Below are 16,621 nucleotides of genomic sequence, written 5' to 3' on the forward strand. Positions count from 1 at the left end.
AGTGAAAAAGTATCAGATTTTACGCGAATTCGGGTACAATTTCAGATCCACTCTTGATCTCACCGTTTGCCTGACACACTGTCATGTTCAGTGACTCCCTGACAGTTTTTGTACAGTGTCGGCCCTGTTCTGACTCTCCGTGGGGCGCAGTGCGCAGTAATACACTGCAGAGTCTGCCAGTTCTGTTTTCACCACTTTCAGGTTGATGGTGCAGTTCACATGATCGAGCTTTGAGGACAACCGGTCCCCTTGAAACCTTTCTGCGTTCGCTCCAAATTTGCTTCTCTGTAGCAGAATCTCCATGGAACCATTGGAATGTTGGAGGTACCAGAAAAGGTAAGGAGTGCTGCTTGTTGTCGTATAATTACAGAACAACTGGACATTGTCCTCCTCATTCACTGCAATTGAAGCCGGTGTCTGTGAGACAGAATCTCCTCGGCAAAGTCCTGCAAAAATCGATTGATCAATTTACTTGATTGATTTGTCACGTGTACCTCAGTGCACTGGAAAGCTTTCTTTACCAGCGGTATCGGCAGATCATAGAAAAGAAGGATGTACAGATAATAGAATGAGAAGAACAAATTTAGACAGAGGCAGACAGGTTACGTTTAAAAGGTCAACATTAGCAGGATCAGCACTTTAAGTTAGAGACTCTCGGAGAATCCGAAAATTACAGAAAATATTTCATTTTTCTGTTGCCGCAATCACCCCCTGACCTTGAACAATAACCTGCGAAATAAGTTCGGGAAAGAACAAAAATTAATTACATGCAACTCGGCAGCTATATTGGTAAAGGGATTTGACAGATTAAATAAAACCTCCTTCAGTACACGGGTCACACCGCCTAACAAGGTCATTTTCCATTTCGTTCCCGATCCTGAAGGGAAAACTGCAGATGGTATGTTAATTTATAACTCTCGCCTCTGTCAATGTATCTGAACAGACCCCGTCCTTCTTAATTCCCAGCCTAAGTCTTCAACAGTCTTTCAATTGGGTCGTTTGCTAACTCATACCAAATAGTGCAGGTGTTGGATAAATTTGGTTATATTGATTTGGAGACAATGTATCACTTCTTCTACTTTGATGGAACTGTTGGGGTTAATGTAATTGTCGCTGTGGATATGAAAGAAAAAGATCATCAACTTATCAACCTACCAGTTAGAACAGCTGCAGCTGTGAGGAATAAACACAATGCTCCAGGCGTCATTGTTACCGAGAGATCACAGCGAATGTGAGCAGATCGAAGCTAAAGTAATTTTCGTCAAGAATTGCTAACATTTCCGGATCTCTGCCCATTGGTTCATTGTTGACAAAGGCATGAGGTGACAACCAATGATTGTCAAACGCCTTTGTTCATTAATTCACACAATCAGCTTCACGCGCTTTGAACTTCATTTCATATGGCCACAAGAGAAAGGAACACCGTGAATTTATGAGCCAGACGACGGGGTCTTGCATACACTTTGAACCAACATTGATATTTGGCAGTTTTAGGTTCTCTGCAGGCGAAGTCAGAGAAGGAACACAGTCCACGTTGTTCGAGTGTCAGAAGCAGGAATTCTGCAGATCAGCGAACAGCTCTCTGGCATTTTGAGATCTTCCATTCACCAGGCTGAGAGACAGTGTGTTAGAGTTTTTTGGACACAGTGACGATGTCCATTAAAAAAAGTGCATATTCAATTTCTTAAATACTTGAGTGGAATGTCGATTTTGCTGCATTTTCTGGTAAGATTCATAGCAATCGACATTTCTTTAATTTTACATTGTGCCATCACAAATGTATCAACGGTATCTACACCGGGTTCATTACAGCAAAAAGACAAAATGGTTCACTGCCGCATTTCCAACGTGCATTAGTGATGCATACAAGAGTTGCATGCAACACCCAAATACTGTAATATTTTTTGAAGGAACACATGATGACAGAGTTACTCTGAAAGTCTGAATGGGAATGGTGAGAGAGCAGCGGTACACATTAATAGAAATCCTGACAGAAGAGAATGTATTTTGTCAAAGACGCAAACGTAAATGGCAAGGCAAGCGGTGAGGATGGCACAAAGTGTCTGCGATAAGGACACAACGAATTCAAGTGAGTGGGACTACAGTTTCCACTGGAACAGGTATCTGGGAACGTTGCACCTCAAGGAAATGAACAGTTGAGTCGACGGGATGATGCAGAATGATTAGCTTATTCGAATCATTTTTGAGAGAACTGGAATGTGTAAGTGTTAATGAAATGTGAATGATGTTAAAAGAAAGGCCATATTACTTTCCTTCAAGGTTAATTTATGACTTAAACTGATGTAATATTTAACGTCTATGCATGACACTCGTTATTTTTCCCTTTTATCTTTCAATAGTTTATCATCATTTCATCTTCTACATGTATTGTTACTTTATTTCCGCTCTTTCTCTCATCTTTTATTTCACTGATGTTAGCATATGTGAATGTGCTTGCTTTATCTCCACCCAGACTTCCAATTCTCTTCACTTCGTGCACTCTTCCTGCTCGGTTGTTCTACCGCTTTTTCTGTTGCCGTGGTCCCCTTAACATCGAATTATACAGCCCTGAAATAATTGCATTGATGCTCAGCAGCGTGGCATAGGTTTTTGTTCAGACTCTCCCTCTGCTTGTAACACTGTGCCCTCACTGGCACAGAGATAGATGGCGGTGTCGTTAAGTCTGGTGTCTCGCACACTCAGGACACTGAGTTTGTAATCTGTCCTGACTGAAGCGGAGATCCTCTCATGTTGATCAGCTTCTCTTTTGGCCATCACCAGATGCTGGGGCGGCTGGTTCGGGAGCTGTCTGTACCAATGCACTGTGCGAAATGTCGTTGTTGTGGAGCACTCTATGGAAGCGTTTTCTGCCTCCTTAACAACTGTCCACTGAGCAAGTTGCGTGACTTCATCCTCTGCCGTTTTTACCTTGTAGATCAGAGAGGAAAGCAGGAAAAGAACTCGGTAAATTTGAGACATCATCAAGTTACATGAAGTGTAAGGTCCACCGAGTTCTGTTGGGAAAAAAAAAGATTTGACAATGAGAAAAACACTCTTTTCGTGTCGAACACAGTGTTGCCTTCTTTCGAAGTTGTGAAATAATTTATGTCTTCGAGTTTATCTTTCCATACCAGGCTTTTCGCACAATGTGTGTATGGCACTCCGCTCTCTCATTTAATATATGTCAACGATTCAGCCTGCCCTCTAGTGGCTAAGTCTGGAAATTGTGACGTAAATGTTCTCACCAGAATGGAATTCACACGATCTTGTTCAATGAAAACCAAAATATCTGATTCCTCCTGCCGCCCCACACCCCCCCACCCCCAAATATCCTTGCCTGGTTTACTCGGCACTTTTTATTTCAAATGCAGCACCCAACGATTTCAGGGTATTTTCTTCACGCATTGCAACTGCAACTGTATTCCAGACTTCAATCAGCCTGCCTAAATTAAGCAAAAGACCTCAACATTAATCGGAACATTTTGTCCTGTGCTTTGAGGCGGCATGTCACCTCAGCGTGATGGAATGTGACACACACACACACACACACACACACACACACACACACATGGGGTCTGACCAAATAAGGGCCCATTCCTGAAGAAGGGCTTATGCCCGAAATGTCTAATCACCTGTTCCTTGGATGCTGCCTGACCTGCTGCGCTTTACCAGCAACACATTTTCAGCTCTGCCCAAAACCAGGCAAGTATCTCTGAAATCTCATTCTCTTGGAAGATACTGTCCATTCATTATGCTGGTGCTTCAGAAGCTGAAACTAAATGGTGCGGCCGCACTTGGAGTATTGCGCATAGTTCTGGTCACCACATTAGGAAGGATGTGAAAGCTTTGGAAAGAGTTCAGAGGAGATTTATTGTGATATTGCCTGTTATGGATGAGAGGTTTTACGAGGAAAGGCTGAGGGACTTGAGGATGTTTTCATTGGAGAGAAGAAGGTTGAGAGATGAATTAATCGAGACATAGAAGATAACCAGAGGGTTGGATGGAGAGGTCAGTGAGAGCCTTTTTCCTCAGATAGCGATGGCTAGCACGACGGGACCTGGCTTTAAACTGAGGAGTGATCGATATAGGACAAATATCAGAGGTAGGTTGTTTACTCAGAGAGTAGAAGAGGCGTGGAATGCTCTTCCTGCAACAGTAGTAGGCTCTCCAACTTTAAGGGCATTTAAATGGCCATTGGATAGGCATGTGGACGAGAACAGAATAATGTAGGTTAGACGGGCTTCAGATCGGTTTCACAGGTTGTCGTAACACCGAGGGCCGAAGGGCCTGTACTGCGCTGGAATGTTCCATGTCCTAAATATGGACAGAAGTGGAGCAACAGATAGCGTGTGAAATGAAAACGAGCAGGGGACTTGCTAAATTTTAGCATTTTGCTTTTGTGTGTGTGTGCGTGCCTCTGGGTGTGTGTGTGTGTGTGTGTGTCTTTGTATTTATAATTCTGTCTGCGCATCTATTTATGTATGTTGCGGCCTGTGTATATGTGTGCTTTTCTGTGGCTACCAATGTGCATTTCTGTGTTCATGTGCATGTCTTTTTGTGTGTTTACGTGTGTGTGTCTGTGTTTATCTTTATCTGTTGGTGTTTGTGTGCGTGTGCGGGCACATGTGTGTGAATGGATGTGTCCATCTCCTTGTGAAAAGGAAAATATTCTGGCTTGATGTTGAAAATATGACAGTGTCGAAGTTCTCTGCTTGTTGCTGTCCTCTGAATAAGATCATATAGTTCCACCATCTGCTCTCGAATCGGACATTTCAAAAACCATCACATTCTCTTAAGAAGGCTCAGATTGGGAATTTTTCAAGGGCTACTTTCTAATATTCATGACGTAATAGAACGAGGGGTTATAGTTTAAACTCATCCATTTTTAAACAGCTATCCAATGTTCTGAGATCAATGATATGGATGAGAATGTTCTAGGCATGAACGGAAAGTTTGCAGATGACACTAACATCGGAGGTATGGTGGACAGTGAGGAAGGTCATCAGAAATTGCAGCAGGATCCTGATCAGTTGGGGAACTGGGCCAGAAATAGTAAATGGAATTTGGTATGACGGCTGGCATTTTGGAAAGCTAATTCAAAGCAAGAGCTTGATGATGGATGGTAGTGCCTTAAGGAGGCACAACCCCAAGTCCCTCCTCCCTACCTTTTATCTTAGCCTGCTGGAACGCCCCTCCCCCAAGTCCCTCCTCCCTACCTTTTATCTTAGCCTGCTGGAAACGCCCCTCCCCCAAGTCCCTCCTCCCTACCTTTTATCTTAGCCTGCTGGAACGCTCCTCCCCCAAGTCCCTCCTCCCTACCATTTATCTTAGCCTGTTGGAACCTTCTAACCTGCAATTTTCTTCCTGACCTCGCCTCCCCCACCCCACTCCGGCCTATCAGCGTCAACTTGACTTCCTTCCACCTATGTCATCTCCATCGCCCCTCCCCAAGTCCCTCCTCCCTACCTTTTATCTTAGCCTGCTGGAATCCACTCCTGGCAGACAAGGGAGGCGCGGTAGTAGTTTGGCGCGGCGACCTTTATACCTCTGAAGCCAAACGCCAGCTCGCAGACGCCTCCTCCTATTGCCCCCTTGACCATGACCCCACCTCCCACCACCAAACCATCATCTCCCAGACCATCCATAACCTCATCACCTCAGCGGGTCTCCCATTCTTCGCTTCCAACCTCATAGTCCCACAACCCCGCACCGCCCGTTTCTACCTCCTGCCCAAAATCCACAAACCTGACTGCCCCGGCCGACCCATTGTCTCAGCCTGCTCCTGCCCCACCAAACTCATCTCCGCGTAGCTCGACACGGTTCTGTCCCCCTTAGTCCAAGAACTGCCCACCTACGCTCGGGACACCACCCACGCCCTCCACCTCCTCCATGATTTTTGCTTCCCCGGTCGCCAACGCCTTATCTTCACGATGGACATCCAGTCCCTGTACACCTCCATCCCCCATCACGAAGGACTCAAAGCCCTCCGCTTCTTCCTTTCCCGACGCACCAACCAGTACCATTCTACTGACACCCTCCTTCGACTGACTGAACTGGTCCTCACCCTGAACAACTTCTCTTTCTAATCCTCCCACTTCCTCCAAACTAAAGGAGTTGCCATGGGCACTCGCATGGGCCCCAGCTATGCCTGTCTCTTCGAAGGATATGTGGAACAGTCCATCTTCCGCAACTACACTGGCACCACACCCCACCTTTTCCTCTGCTACATCGATGAATGTATCGGCGCTGCCTCGTGCTCCCACGAGGAGGTTGAACAGTTCATCAACTTTACCAACACCTTCCATCCCGACCTCAAATTCTCCTGGCCTGTCTCAGACTCCTCTCTCCCCTTCCTAGACCTTTCCATTTCTATCTCAGGAGACCGAATCAACACAGACATCTACTATAAACCGACTGACTCCCACTGCTACCTGGACTACACCTCCTCCCACCCTGCCCCCTGTAAAAACTCCATCCCATATTCCCAATTCCTTTGTCTCCGCCGCATCTGCTCCCAGGAGGACCAGTTCCAATACCGTCCAGCCCAGATTGCCTCCTTCTTCAAGGACAGCAGATTCTCCCCAGACGTGATCGACGATGCCCTCCACCGCATCTCCTCCACTTCCCGCTCCTCCGCCCTTGAGCCCCGCCCCTCCAACCGCCACCAGGACAGAACCCCACTGGTTCTCACCTACCACCCCACCAACCACTGCATACAGCGCATCATCCGCCGTAATTTCCACCACCTCCAAACAGACCCCACCACCAGGGATATATTTCCCTCCCCTCCCCTATCAGCGTTCCACTCCCTTCGTGACTCCCTCGTCAGGTCCACACCCCCCACCAACCCAACCTCCACTCCCGGCACATTCCCCTGCAACCGCAGCAAATGCAAAACTTGCGCCGACACCTCCTCCGTTTCCTCTCTCCAAGGCCCCAAGGGATCCTTCCATATCCGCCACAAGTTCACCTGCACCTCCACACACATCATCTACTGCATCCACTGCACGCGATGTGGCCTCCTCTATCTTGGGGAGACGGGCCGCCTACTTGCGGAACGCTTCAGGGAACATCTCTGGGATGCCCGGACCAACCAACCCAACCACCCGGTGGCTCAACACTTTAACTCTCCCCCCCACTCCACCGAGGACATGCAGGTCCTTGGACTCCTCCATCGCCAGAACATAACAACACCATGGTTGGAGGAAGAGCGCCTCATCTTCCGCCTGGGAACCCTACAACTACAAGGGATGAACTTAGATTTCTCCACTTTCCTCAGTTTTCCCTCCCCACACCTAGCCTCAGTCGATTCCCTCGAACTCAGCACCGCCCTCCTAACCTGCAATTTTCTTCCTGACCTCTTCGGCCCCACCCCACTCCGGCCTATCACCCTCACCTTGACCTCCTTCCAAATATCACATCTCCATCGCCCCTCCCCAAAGTCCCTCCTCCCTACCTTTTATCTTAGCCTGCTGGACACACTTTCCTCATTCCTGATGAAGGGCTTTAGCCCGAAACGTCGAATTTCCTGTTCCTTGGATGCTGCCTGACCTGCTGCGCTTTAACCAGCAACACATTTTCAGCTCTGATCTCCAGCATCTGCAGACCTCACTTTTTACTCAGTGCCTTAAGGAGGGTAGCGCAACAGACGCACCTTGGTGTTCAGGTGGACGGTTCTCTGAAACTCACAGTTTGACAGGACAGCAAAAAAAAGCTTTTGGCACACAAACCTTCATCAGTCAGGGAATTGAGTATAGACGTTGTGAAGTTATGTTGCTGTTGTACAGGAGATGATGAGGCCGTAATTGGAGTATTGTGCTCAGTATGATCACCTTGCTCTATGAAGGATTTGTTAAAATGGAAAGAGTGCAGAAGAAATTTACAAGCATGTCGCCTGAACTCAATGGTCAATTTAGAAGGAGAGATTGGACAAACAAAGATTTATATCTTTCGTGTGTAGGAGACTGAGGGAAACGGGGATTGGGGTGTGGATCTTATCAAGATGTCTAAGACCATGAGGAGCATGGACGGTGTGAATGAACTCAATCTTTTTCCCAGGGCTGGGGAATCAAGAACGAGAGGGCATCTGTTTAAGGGGAAAGAATAAAAGGGAAACCAACGGGCAACATTTTTAACACAGGTGGTGGTACTCATGTGGAATGACATGCCAGTGGAAGCGGTTGAGGCGGGTACATTCACAACATCTAAAGGGATTTAGATAAGTGCATGGATAGGAAAGGATTAGAAAGATACCGGCCAAGTGCAGGAAAATGATGCTAGCATGGACAGACGGCATGGACCATTTCAGTCAGAGGACATGTTTCCCTGCTGTAGGACTCTATGACTCCCTCCATTTTTCAATCAGAGACGAGGGAAAAGTTGTCTGTCAGAGCATTGTGAGATTTGGGAATGTCCTTCCTCAAAAGGCAGTGATCTTCACTTGAGAGATGTCCCGAACTGATTCTGAATGTCTTCACCGTAACTGAGGGAAGGATGCTTTCAAAGTAGTTGTCGTACAGAAGGATAATACATTCCAGGCCTGGAGTGTCGCTCAAAAACTGACCTTTTGAAGCGTAGTCAGTATATTTAGGAAATCGGGAATCTAATTTAATTGTTATGGATATTGATGCAAATACAGATTTATTAAAATGAAACAGTGCTGAAGGAATTTGCACGCATGTTGCCTGAACTTAATGGTCTAATTTAGAAGGATTTCCATGACAGAAGAAATTTATAGATTTACATTTCCGAATACAACTGCATGAATGGAATCCCTGCACAGCCGTATGACCTGCAGTTCCTGGAGGTATCCCAAAAGGTCAATAGCGTATCAAAGTTCATAAAATTCCGGATTTACCTGTCCTTTATTCCCAAATTAACAGAGAGTCCGGCCGGGTTTCTGTACTTAACATAAATTATTATTCATTATAAATGAATTTATTCCAGATGCAGGTTAAAAATTATGAAAGGATGATATATAATTCAATCGGTTGCAAGTCTTACTGCCATGAACAACTACCACCCTGTATTCCTTTAGTGCAGAGAAATCAGGCATCCAGAACTGGGCTGGCATTTTAATGGATCCTGTCTCAGTGTTCGCTGTGTTGACGCTTCTGGTTGTAGGACTTGTTGCTTCTTAATCTGTTTTCTCCAGGCACATTTGCTGAAGGTGGTACACAATGTTTCACACTGATCACGCCTGTCACGCACACACTGTATAAGTGTGTGAGCAGATGCTGCTGTACATTTGAAAAATGCAATGCGTTGCTGCCATTCCTCTGACATAATCCCCAACGATTTTTCCACTCTGCCTGTGCATTGGTGTGTAGCCACCAGGAGAGGGTGGCATTGTGTCACTTTCAGTACAGAGAACCAGGGAGAGCTGCTTTGACCAAACCTAACTGTCTGGTAGAAGTGATGGTGACCAGCCTTCTTGAATGTCTACACTGCTTGCTGAGTTGGGGCACCTACATTGTTGTTAGCAAGACATTTCCAGGGTCCTGACCAAGTCGTGCCGTGTATGGCCTGAGAGTGAAGTGGCCCCATTCATCTACTGTGTTTGTCTTTCTAAGGAGTAGAGGGAATGAGAATGTTCTGTTGTAGGACAAATTACTGCAATGCAATGTTGCAGCCATAATTCTGCAGCTGTGCATTAGTGATAAGACAGTGAATATTGCTGCTGATGCAGGTGTCAGTCCCGTATGTTTTTGTGTTTTTCTGCATTTCATCGACATGAGGAACTTCTGCAGTCCAAATTTATGATTGACCTGATATTCCATGCATCTTCCCTTTACCCCTTTACGCGGACTTTTAGTCATCCTTTCTTTAATTTTAAATTACTTTGAATCCTTTCACTTCTATGTTTCTTGCGGCCTTGCAAAGCGTACAACATGGGTATTTTCAATCTTTCGCTAGCCACAGTTCAATTATTTTCCAACTACATGTTTCTGTTTTCGTGGAACAAATAATAATTACAAACTATATAATACCTCTTCAACCACTCAGTACTGTCTGTGTACTTCCAAATCATTCTGTGTATTTTGGCAATCCATCATTAGCATTTTCCGACTCCAATTTTCATTGTTTCCATTGTTCAGGTTTCAGACTCTATTTACAGAATGAATGATGCCACTTTGAAACTTGATTAAAACTTGCACAACATTACTTTCTGTATTCAACAGCACCTATGAAGAGCAAGGTTATTACGGCCTGAAGTGTCACCTGAAATAGTAAACTTATGATGGACACTATTGCATTTAACATGGAGTTAGAAAAGATTAACAATGATTAAAGCATCCTGGGAAATCGAACTCTGCCTTGACTAAAGTGACGATGCTCATCCACATACTGCAGAATCCAGACAGGTTACAGGTGCCCCCAGATGGTTTGCATACAAACCTGAGAGCTGCAGACCCTGCAACACACACCTGAGGTTGGAGTTGAATGCAACAATGGAATGCCGCCCTCGGGGACAATTTGAAATAGTGAAAGATTCGCTGGAGAGAGAGGCGCCTGACACCCTTATTTGGAGGAGGTTACGTGCACCCAGCGTTTACCATATTGGATGCCTGAGGGCCAACCTGCCATCAACGTGCCAACACCTGGTTGGGTCTGATCCTTCAGGGTAATCGAACCTGATTAATCTGTTGGAAGATCCTCAACACCCTCCCAAAAAGGCGTGAAAACTCGGAAGGAGAGCAGTCAACACAAAATCACACCCAGGATGGTAACTCGAGAATAACCACCGAAGGAGAAGACACCGTCAAGACATCGGAAGTGAAGGGAGGCATCATTACATGGAGCCTGGTCAAGTTTGAATGTGGTGGTACACGAATGTACAAAGTTAAATTAAATCATAAGATATGTCGTTGTTCTTTTTTTGATGGTTTATGGTTCTCATATTAATTGTGTCCAATAAACGAAAATCATTTTCTGTTAGAGTCGACTCACGGTTCTTTTGCTGTATCGAAGAACTTTAACACACTGTGTGGCAGGTACAACATTATGAATTTTTCTCCGTCTTTAACCAATGTTAAACCTAAAACAAGCTGATTTTGATTTGGTCCTTTAACGGTTTGCTTCAGAAAAGTTCATAACAAACTCCAGAAATTCATCTCCCACAGATTTCGTCAATGGATTTACAGCTAGGATAGGTAATTGAATCACTTGCCACAATCCTCCCATATTCATGGTTCCTCCTTGACAACGTTATCTTTGTGTCTGCTCAGGAGGTGATTGATTGAATCCATGACTGCACATTAGTTGAGCATAGTGTCTCCTTGCTGTGAATGTTTGTCAAACTTCTTGATGAGTTTAAATTCCTTTCTCAGTAAGGCTGTGATTGCATTCATAATATGAAACACAATTTTGGATGCTGGAGATCTGAAACACATAGATGGTTGTGTTTGTGATTTGTTCCTCACTGAAAATAAAGTGTCAGATATAAGTTTCCAGTTTGAAAATGGCACTTCATAATTAGAGTAATAATCATAGAGTCAGAGAGGAGTACTGCATGAAAACAGACCCTTCGGTCCAACCCGTCCAAGTTATCCAGATATCCCAATTTAGTTCCACTTGCCAGCAACCGGCCCAGATCCCTCTAAACCCTTACTATTCATCTACCCATCCAAATGCCTCTTAAATGTTGTAAATGTACTAGCCTCCACCGCTTCTTCTGGCAGCTCATTCATACACGGAACACCCTCTGCGTGTAAAAGTTGCCCCGTAGGTCTCTTTTATATTTTTCCCCCCTCACCCTAAACCTATGCCCTGTGGTTCTGGACTCCCACACCGCAGGGAAATGACTTTGTCTATTTACCCTATCCATGTCCCCCATAATTTTATAAACCTCTATCATGTCACCCCTCAGCCTCTGACGCTCGAGGGAAAACAGCCCCAGCCTTTTGGTCTCTCCCTATAACTCAAATCCTCGAACCCTGGCAACATTCCTGTAAATCTTTGCTGAACCATTTCACGTTTCACAACATTCTCCCAACAGTTGTACCTGTTTGTATTACCGTCCTGATTTATGGGCAAAAACACATTTGAAAGCAGTTAGGTGAACTCTGTTATAAAATTGCAGGTGGAAGTGCAAGTGAAATGCATCTGTGGAGTTCTTCAATAATGATAATAGTTTGAATACTAGATAAAGAAGGGCATGCATTGTGTCCAAGAATTTCCTTTTGTCGTGATATGTGTACCTACACACTGACCTTTGAGATATGCTCATTCCTTCTCATGAATTAAAATGAACTGAAATGCATTAGCTGAAATAAAGACCAATACACCTTCAATGGGAACTTTCAAAATAAAACGGGAAGTATGTTTGGAAAGCAAAACTTCGGAGAAAGATTACAAAAGCAGGTGGAGAACACCTTTTAGTATTTTAGCTATGTTATTATTCCAGAGAGTCAGTTAATGTCCTGGGAAACAGGATACGAGTCCCTCCAAAGTAGATGGTGAAATTTGATATGCATAAAATTAAATATCTGAAATTAAGAGTCTAACAATGACCATGGCAACATTGTCGATTGATTGACGTGATTCAATAATGGACTTCCGGAAATCCTCTGTCCTGTCCTGGTCTGGCCCATATGCGACGACAGACCCACAACACGAGTGTAACAAGCTACTCTATTGATAGATATCAGAGAGTTCCTGCAGTGTGAAAACGGGCCATTACAAGTCCACACCTCCCACCGAAGAGTTACCCACCCAGAGTCAACCAATAAATCCGCATCTCCCCTGATGAACCCTATCTACACATCCCTGAGCACTATGTACAGTTTTAGCATGACCAATTCACCTAGCCTGCACATATTTGGATATTGGGGGAAACCAGAGCACTTGGAAGAAATCCACGCAAACACGAGGGAATGTGCAAACTACATTCACACAAGGATAGAATCGAATGTCGGTCCCTGGTGCTGCGAGGCAGCAGTGCGAACCACTGAGCCACCGTGCCGTCCACGTCTAACAATCTTCTTGAATTATCATCAAAGGTATGATCCACATGGCGTCAGAAAAATAAATAACTGCAGAAAAAGTAATGTGGACTCTGCAAAGTTGTCCTTACGAACATCTGGGAAGTCGTGCCAAAGTCGGAGAGCTGTCTTACAGACGAGTCAAGCAACAGCCTGACAAACTCAGAACAATAGATTCATATCTGATAGACAACATCTAAGACACAACAGCCACCATCCCTGTGTATGTCCCATCCCACCGGCAGGATAGATTGAGCTGAGGTAGCCAGGCCATTGCATGCAGTCAGGAGGGAGTTGCCCTCACAATCATCGGCATTGTCTCCAGACATTATGACGTTCCATGGCTTAAGGTTATTTATGCCCAAGTATTCTCCTGCTGATTAACGCATACTGTATTACCTTGAGTGATAAATGACTCCATATTGTTTGTTTGTTTGTGTGTGTGCGTGTGTGTGTGTGTGTCACTCTTCTTATGGTTGCATCAAATTGCTTTGCGGAAGCAGTTCTCAAGGGCGAATGACGTCATTCTGTTGCAATTCATCATGTCCTCTGTAAGTAACGTAATCAATTTTCACTGCTAAAACTTCCAGATCTGATGCAAAACTGTCTTTGAAAACTGATGTCATCTGAATCTGATTGGTGGGGTTTTTGATGCAGTGAAAATTTTAAACTGCATGGGACGAAAATTGTTTCTGTTTGAAGTCAGCAAACTGCCAAAACACAATGAGCCCCACTAGCACCACAACCCAGATTCGAGGTCGATAACTGCTTGTCATTTCCTCGCTCAACTTCACTGTGGACATTGGCTGCGCAGATTGATTGAGACCCGAGTAATAAAACAATTTTGCAATTTTTCACCTTTCATCTCACCTACAGAGAAAAATCTACCTCTATGAAGAGTACCCGATCGATTGCTGCTGAAAATATAGTGTAATGGTGGAAGACGATATAACGTCTGCAAGTATGAGAGAAAAGCAACAGGTTGAGCAAGACAGCCAGGGAAGAGATTGTAGAGAGTCAGCTCTATTTGGTCCTGTCTTAACTGTGATTGGTGCAATGTTGACGTCAGATATGAGAAACCACCCAGTTGGATCAAGGGAACAAATGTCTCACTTGTCCGGAAAGTGAAGGTTGTTTCTGATCGGGTTTCAGCCCCGCATGTAAGATCGGAAGGTCAAAATATTTTGAAAAATACGTTGTTTACTGCCGAACCTGAAAATGTGCTTTTTATGTGCTTTACTGATAATTATGACAGTGGTGTCAGGTAAGTTCGACCTAAAATCATCAATATGCGCTTCACCAGTTCGATCTTCACATTTTTTACAACTTCATTATTTCTGTTGCAGGTTCGAGTGGCCAAGATTCAGTTTCCCAGCATCCACTTGAAAAAACGGTTCAGGAAGGAGAGACTGTAATCTTCAACTGTAATTACACAGCACAGATCACTGCTCCAGTGCTCTTTTGGTACATCCAATATCCCGGGGAAGCTCCGGGATATTTACTGAGTAGATTCAACAAGGATGAAGGACAGACGTCTCCAGCTTTCTCTGACAGGTTCTCTTCTACTCTGGACAAAAAGCAGAAAATGTTTCCTTTAAATATCACTGTTGCTCTTGTATCTGACTCTGCCGTCTACCACTGTGCGCTGAGTCTCACGCTGATAAAGAGTTGCATTCAGTCCATACAGAAACTATCCAGACGCACTCATGAGCCTCCTTTCCCTACTTGTACCCTAAGCCACATTTCTGATGTGTCGCTGAATTGTCAACTGACAAGATATTGGAAACCAAACGAAAAACATCTGTAATCCAAAGATAACTCTGCCTGCATTTCACATTGTGCGTTTTTCTACATAAAACCTTCTTATATCGCTGTGCCCGCCGATGGCACGCAGTAATAGAAGAAGCAGAGGGCCATTTAACCCAACGAGCCCGCTTTGCCAATCATTAAGATCTATCCATTGTCTCGGCTCTTCTGACCTGCATTATCCCCATAACCCTTATTTTCCCAAATATGCAAAAACTCATTCAAATGTGTCTTGAATAAATTTAATGAAGCTGCCTCCTCTACTTCCTTTGGCATGGAATTCCACTGTCTCTGGGAAAAGCAGTTTCTCCTTTACTCAATCCTAAACCCACTTGCCCTAATATTGAGGCCACCGCCTCCAAAACCAGTAAATCTTTCCTCAAGTAAGGAGATCAGAACTGCGCACAATACTCCGGGTGCGGCCTCACCAACACATTGTACTGTTACAGCAGAACCTCCATGCTCTTAAATGCAATCAGCATTAAATATTAAGCACTAGTGAGCAGGGCTGACTTTGTTAAAGGGGAGAATTGAAGTTAGTGCTGCTGTCAGGTTTATTCAGTGATCAGCAAGCCCTGGCGTGGAGTATATTTTGGGTCGACATTGATAGATTAATGAATCAACAGGGACAGATGTGAATTGAGTAGTCTGCCAGAAGTTGGAAATGATGTGGATCATATTGTTCGCTAGTGGAGCAGGTTGAACGGAACAAACAGCCTCCTTTATTTCGCACCGGACGTCCCGTGGTCAACATGTTGACGTCATTGACTGGAGATCAAAGCAGCTGTTAGCCGATATGGTGATTCCGAACCATTCAGCAGCGAGACCGGATATGACACACTATTGACTGCCAGCTGAAAAGAATCAGCTTCAATTTTCTTTGTTCCCACTCACCATCTGCTCTGCAAATATGTCGACTGTTATTATTTATTCATTTCTCACTACTACAATGTTCTTAAAAGGCAAGTCTCTGAGTTGTAATTTATTCTCTTGTGTTAAAATATCTATAGCAATTTTCGATTTATTTGTGTTCCCTCGATTACAGTATATGCGTTGACTCGGTAACATTCATAGTGAGCGTCACTTTATTTTTATATTTGCACAGGTGTTAATTGTGCCGATTCGATCTCACAGAAGCCGGCTACAGTGAGACAATTTGAAAGAGATTCAGTCACCATTCGTTTCAGATATTCGACCACAGATAGCATGCATACTTTGCAACTGTACCGTCAGGACCCAGGGAAGTCTCCAATATTCTTAATCTACGTTGACAACTTTGGCAGTATTAACAGAGGAGAGGGGGTGTCCGATCGATTTTCTGCATCTTTGGACAAGTCAAAAAATGAGGGGAATTTCACCATCTATGAACTGCAGGTGTCTGACAGCGCAGTATATTACTGTGGACTGAGACACACAGTGACAGGAACCAGGCTGAGCCTCGTGCAAAAACACTGCCAAAATGGAACCAAGAGCTAAATGTGGCTAGTCAAGTCGAGAGTAACATTTACTTCCTACCGTAATGCCTGAATGAACCAAGTTCAAATTTAAAAAATATATTTCACACCGAAAGGTCAATGGGTGCTGACTCCGAGAGGGATCTGTGTTCTCACTCTATGTTTAATACAAGTGAATAAGATGCAAACATACGATTAAAGAATTGATGACATTGGGCAAATGAAAGTGATTGCCATAGAATTACTGTTAGAAACATCTGGCATTGTGCTCCAGCCATTGAAGGGGGTGCACAACAGAAATCATGAATCATCAGCTTCAGAACTCCCTGCGACACTGAATTAAGTGACAACAGAAACTTGACTTCGAGCAATGCGATG

General features: G+C 44.4%; 1 gene segment (V, D, J or C); it reads right to left on the reverse strand.

Moving 5' to 3' along the window:
* Window positions 1-87: 87 nt before the first annotated feature.
* Window positions 88-1,207, reverse strand: LOC132807683 (T cell receptor alpha variable 18-like). The segment is given in 2 exon segments: window positions 88-446; window positions 1,156-1,207. Coding segments are annotated over 2 exon segments (411 nt in total).
* Window positions 1,208-16,621: the final 15,414 nt, after the last annotated feature.

The sequence above is a fragment of the Hemiscyllium ocellatum genome (assembly GCF_020745735.1).
Source record: "Hemiscyllium ocellatum isolate sHemOce1 chromosome 27 unlocalized genomic scaffold, sHemOce1.pat.X.cur. SUPER_27_unloc_2, whole genome shotgun sequence".
In the NCBI taxonomy this organism is placed as follows: domain Eukaryota; kingdom Metazoa; phylum Chordata; class Chondrichthyes; order Orectolobiformes; family Hemiscylliidae; genus Hemiscyllium; species Hemiscyllium ocellatum.